This window comes from Antennarius striatus, chromosome 18 (genome assembly GCF_040054535.1).
Source record: "Antennarius striatus isolate MH-2024 chromosome 18, ASM4005453v1, whole genome shotgun sequence".
NCBI classification, from domain to species: Eukaryota; Metazoa; Chordata; class Actinopteri; order Lophiiformes; family Antennariidae; genus Antennarius; species Antennarius striatus.
Window position 1 is genome coordinate 16,532,826 of NC_090793.1, and position 6,000 is coordinate 16,538,825.

The 6,000-nt window shown below is 38.2% G+C and overlaps 1 protein-coding gene across 1 annotated transcript in view; it reads right to left on the minus strand.

Annotated features, from left to right (window-relative positions):
- Positions 1 to 5,563, minus strand: part of astn1 (astrotactin 1) — a 277,794-nt gene extending 272,231 nt beyond the window's left edge. The window contains exon 1 of the mRNA XM_068339866.1: positions 5,284 to 5,563. Coding sequence (XP_068195967.1) covers positions 5,284 to 5,563 — 280 coding nt within the window. The remainder of the gene's footprint in view (positions 1 to 5,283) is intronic.
- Between the last annotated feature and the right edge of the window lie 437 nt (positions 5,564 to 6,000).

The following is a 6,000-nucleotide window of genomic DNA, read 5'->3' on the forward strand; positions in this document are numbered from 1 at the left end:
GCTTCCATTATGCCCAAAATTTGCATGTCTACTCAGTTCTTTTACAGCTGGAAAATGTGTAATGTGAAGTAGCACCAGTGGAGTTGAACTCAATTTACACTGGTGACAAAATAAAAGCTTTACTGGCATAGATCTGAACTGTACCAGCCAAGCTATTATTCAGACAGCTGATCTGAATAGGAGGTAGTTGAAGGGCTCACTTCCTTCCAAGCTTCTGTCCCAGATGTGCAAATCACTGCCATAGCAAATACATCTCAAATATCTTCCATAGAGCTGCGTTATTACCTCACCTCTTGAACAAGTTATGGCAAAGTACCAAAGGGGTAAATTTCTAATAATGTAGCCACGATTTTCTGACACTAACAAGATGCAGCAGTCCTGAAGCTGGAATTTACTGTCCAGCGTAGATTCCTTTCAAATCAAATTCTTTCTCAGATGTTTCACAGAGGTATATTGGTGAAAATAATACTAGCTACTATGAGTGGTGGGAACCTTTGGAATTTGAATTACATCAAACACCCACCTCCAAAAAAACCAAGCACTCTGCAGCTCTGATTGAAGTGGCAAAAGTCTTCAGTTATAAAGTATAAATTTCATGATGTGGTGATGTGAAGTGTTTTTCCATTCAAACCCTCCAAACTGGATGCAAGGGTAAGTAATCACTCTGTAATGGTGCAACATAATGAGAGCCTAAAAATGAGAGTGCCAAAACATCACAACTCATCAGAACAACCGTTATTGTGTTTTTAACAACCAATCAACCTGTCTGCTTCTCAAGTTTAAGTTGAATATACTAAATAAAAAAGTACAACTTGAAAAAAAAAAGTTTAATGAAGTAGTTTTTTGAGCCTTAGTGTCCAAGTTTTCCAAAAGTTGTTCTGATATGTCTCACAATAACAGCCTTAAAGAGATAAGGCTTCAAAGCAAAGCAAGCAGCCTTTTAGTTTACTACTACTAAAGTTACCATTTTAATTAAGAGCCTGTTGTGGTAATTTTAAGAGGGAAAACAGCTGTGGATCAAATCAATGGTCCACACTAAAGTACAATAACATGTATCATAAGATGCTGCACAACATGTGCCATGTTTTACTGAAGTGAAGTCTTTTCTTGTGGAAATGAGGAGGAGGAGAGGGAAATTCTTGATGACAGGCAGTGTTGTCATAAGAAGGTGCCACTGCCACTATCTTCACCAGCTTTTGCTTTAGTTCCATGATAAACAGTAAAATATCCAAGGTATAAAGCCTGATACTCATTGAGACAACACCACACAAGAACAGAGTGAGTTGAGTACCCACCCTTCTCGGTGGGTTTAACTGGTGTAGAACTGTAGTACAATAGTCTGATATGGCAGCACATGTTTTTTTGTATCTCCAAATGTTCTTAAGTCCAATGATGGTAAGTTGAGAACCACCTATATATAAAGAGAGACAGTATTTGTGCAGATGTTTTGATACTCTTTACTGTAAATGTAAATAAAAAATGAAATGAAAAATGAAATATAACAAAATAGAAAGGAGCTGTCTCAAAATAACTACATTAAAACATTGGCCTTCAAGTGTATGATTTTATATTCTGGAGTATGAATATGTGCAAAAATAAACTAGTAAATAATTACAATTGCACAAAACAAAACTCCCAAGAACAAAGGACTGAAGTGGTTCTATTAGTACTGTAAAAACTAAAGAGTTTAACAATGAATTAACAGATAACAATGAATATTATATTCATAACAAGGCTATAGCTGACTCAAAAAACAGAAGGATTTAGAAGTGAAACTGAAACACTATTTTCAAAGTGCATTCTACTTATTATTCATAGACCTGCACTAAATTAATGTGACTTGACTTTCCTCAGAAGGTGAACACTTAACAGACAAAAGTTGTTGTTGCTTGTATTTAAAGATGAACCAATTATTTCATCCCTTACTCACTTCTTCTTTATTAAACAGTAAAGGAAATCAAACAGCAAACAAATGAAAAGCAAAACAGATAAAGAGTAAAAGGCTACAGTTTTAGTTGACATCTCTAGTTTATATATGGTAGTAGGGAAAAAAACTTCAACCACTAATGAGAAATAATGTTGGTCTCTCCAACCTTAGATTGCATTAAAAAGTTTCCTAGGGTGGGCTGCTATGCAAGGTGATGTCAGACACAAATTCAGATGTACTAAAACTGGTTATAACACACAGTATCAATCCAAGGCATTAGTTAGCAATTGTACACAATCTGATAACCTGTGCATATCTTGCAGTGATTTCTGAACTACTAAACATCATATTATACATCAGAATAAATCCAGTGACTGGAGTCCTCCTTCTACCTGGTACCCATCTTTTCAGCACATTACATAGTAAAGAGTAGCTGTGGTAAGACTGGACTACTAGTATAAATCACGCATCAAAACACATATTTATAATCTCTGACCAGTTGGATCTTGCTCATGTAAGTTAATTTGATTATTATTTTACCCAAAGCATGCCCCTTAGAAAATGCATTGTTGTGTTCAGTCACATACTCCCACTGTTTCTAACCTTAGAATGCATTCACAAAAAATAGAGGTGCATATGACGGTGCATAGATGACACTGTTGCGAATGCCAAGCAAACAAATACAACAATGGGTCTAATCGAAGCTTATACCTTAAACAATTACCGGTATGCATTTGTTGGCAGAGCACCTTTTACCATTAGTGGAGATGACACTGAACAAAAAGAGGTCAGATCTGAACACCACATAGACAATTGAATCAGAATCAGAATATATCAGAAATAATTTGTAGGTAGTGTAAAAATATTTTAAGTAAAAAAAGAATAATATAAACATAACTAATAATTCATACATCATTATCAAGGTAAATGTTTAATCTTGATTTGAAGTCAATTTAACCAAACATAACATGGAAAGATTCTGAAAGTGAGACCAAAGCAACAAAGTAAACATCATCAGTCTTGCATGAGAACTTCATTAACCCGTTGTGTAGAAGTTCCAATGCTTTTTAAAGATTTTTATACTCAAAATATAAAATCAGGTTCCGAATCAGGTTTAGGAACTCAGGTTTTATCATACACACAATACAGTATCTACAGCTCATATTCTTAAACATGCACACACTATGCAATTCAAAATAACACCACCACACGTTATATTTCATTGAGGTTTTCATAATCGAGCAAGCTGTGAATGGTCAGCCTTGGGTGATTGCTCAACAAGAAGCTGTGCTGAAGCTTAACAAAGTGACTAACAAATATGAGGAAATGTTTGGGAGATGAGGTTGGCAGACTTCAGCAAGAACTACAAGTGAGATGCTGGTTTGATGACACACAATAATTCTATGCAGTCTTAAATCAGCCTGACAGGGTAAAGGTGCTCCAGAATATGTCAATGGTTAACGTAGATCTGTTTGAAAAGTACTAATGTAATCATATGTACATGTATAAAAGCCTAGAAAAACAAATTATCACTCCATCCTTTATTTTCCACAAGCAGAGTAGAACTGGATCTGTTTGAGAGCTTTTGAATGACAGGAAATCACCATAGCAAATTTATAATAATTTGTGCCATCAAGGAGCTTAGCATTAACAAGTAATACAATACATGTTAGGAATAGTTTAGCCCTGATTCCACTTCAAGCTTCTCGCTCTACTAAACTTTTCTTGAATAACTAATTCTCTTCAGCTATTCAAGAAAACTTATATTTTTCCATGAAGTTTTTTTCAGGGTCTGGGTCCATATCTGGGTAGGATTAGTCAAATGTGACACATAACTGAATCCAAATAGTTTCAGCTACAAATCTGAGGCATCATTTTTTGCCATTTCACTGTTGCAAATTTTCTGTCAGCCATATAAATCAAATTATCCCAGATAACCAGATCTTGATACTTACTTTATTCCAGACCAGACCTTATTGCCTGGTAGATCTCATTGGAATGTGATTGTGTAATTTTATTTTGAGACCTCCTAAATATGTGGATGGCAATTTTACTGGTCTTTGTGTTGAATTAAATGACAAACAGTCTTAATTTCAGCCATGAAGGTCATGTAGCATTTGTACTTGTGAAATATAAAAATGGCAGAGAGAAATTACAATATCCATTCAGAACGAACAGAAACATATCAGAGAAATGCCTCCCACGATAACAACAGAGAATATGACAGACCTAGATATAAGAGCCAACACATCCTCTCACATGTTGGACTTGCTTTTTAACAGGTTTTCTATTGACTGCTGACCAGGGCGACATAACACCTATCAAAGCACTGCCAGACACAGAGAGAAAATCTTTAGATAATCCTGAAAAGACACAAAGTCAAATCTGGGTTACATTAATTTTACAGTGGACACAACACAGAGTCACACAGCATATCTGAGTGGCCTCAGCAGCAAAAAGAGCTCCCAGTGATTGGGAATGAAGTGCTACAGATGGGATTCAGCACCATGGACAGCAACCACGTGTACACTCACAATGAAGGCAGAGATGGCCCCGCATGGACTCTGATTTTTCCAGTGTGCACATGATTCCTGCTGAGAGCACAGCAATGTGAATGGATCAGAATGCATTTGGGCTTTTCTACCAATGATAAAGAAAAGTTTGATTTTAAAAAACCCCCAAAAAAACGTAGATTCGCACTCACACTTAAAATACATGAAGTTGCAAATTTAATAGATTAATATGAAACTGTTTCACTTGTACTCCACTATTACAGTAAAAAAAAGTTAATATAAATGTGAGATTAGATATGCTCATGTAATCAGATTTTTTTTTTTCAAACAAACAGATAATGTCTTCTCATTTTCGTCCAAACCTGAAAAGAAAGTTTCACATCGCCTGAACACTGAGGTGAGTCCTCATGAGCAGTGATCAAACTTACTACACAAACACAACAAAAAGTAGAGGCTGAGAGTACAATGAGAGTTGTACAACCCAGGGTAAACTCACCCTGGGTTATATATAAAATTGTGGCTCCTGTTGTTTTTGGAGAAATATAATTTTGTTAGCATTAGGATGCTACACGGCCTATTATTTGAATTAAAAGTGTAAAGTGTTGATTTACTCCAAGAGAGTTATCAGTAACAGACGCTTTATGGACGATTTATGCCATCTGACACGTAACGACACAGCTAATTGCGTTAGCCTTTCACTCCGGTCATTAAACGGTCCACAGTGTTTACATGGTGTTTAGTCGGGCCTAAGCTAATACAGACAAGCACAGGTGTAATCGCTGAGAGCACCGCTGGTTCATCGGCTCCGTTAGCGGCTGACTAACCGGGATATTCAGGACTTACCCAGGACGAAAAAAGGGAGTTCGGTGTTCTCCAGGTCGTCCACCACCACGACGTCCCCGGGAAAATCGTTCCTAACGGAGAACAGGAGCTTGGGCTCGGAGGCCGACGGACTGTGCATGATGCTCAGGTCGTTCTCCCTCAGAAACGGCAGCGCCGACACGGTAACGCTCTTCATTTTGCATTCAGCGTCCTCCGTCTGGTCCTCGTCGCCGTTTAGACATCGGACATTGCGTGAAAGGACGGCCAGAAGCACCAGCGTGAGTAGCCGTCTCGTCCCCATGTTGATGCTCGCTGTCTCCGTCGTTTCCTCTCCCCTCCCCAGCTGTTTCTCGCTCACACTTCCTCGGTCTCTCAGCCCAGCGGATGAGAGTAGTGGGATGAATGAAGCAGTTCGGGGGGCGGGGGGGTGTCTGATGACACCAGCGGGCTGTCACGGTGTCACAATCGAACGCCTCCTGTTTCGAACACGAGGTATTGGTAACTGAACATTGACTGTGGCTGCTGCCTGTTAATGCTTTTGACCCTTTTACTGTAATGGATCGATAAACTGTCCAAATGGTTCTGCAACGATTACGTATGGATTACCAACAGAATATGTACCCAGGTCCTCTCATTACTGTTAATGTAACTGTGCAAGCGTCCCCTCGTAAATTCCAAGCACTACAACTAAGCATTTTCAGTGGTTTTGCTGACTTATGAGAGTGGGTGCAAGCACAC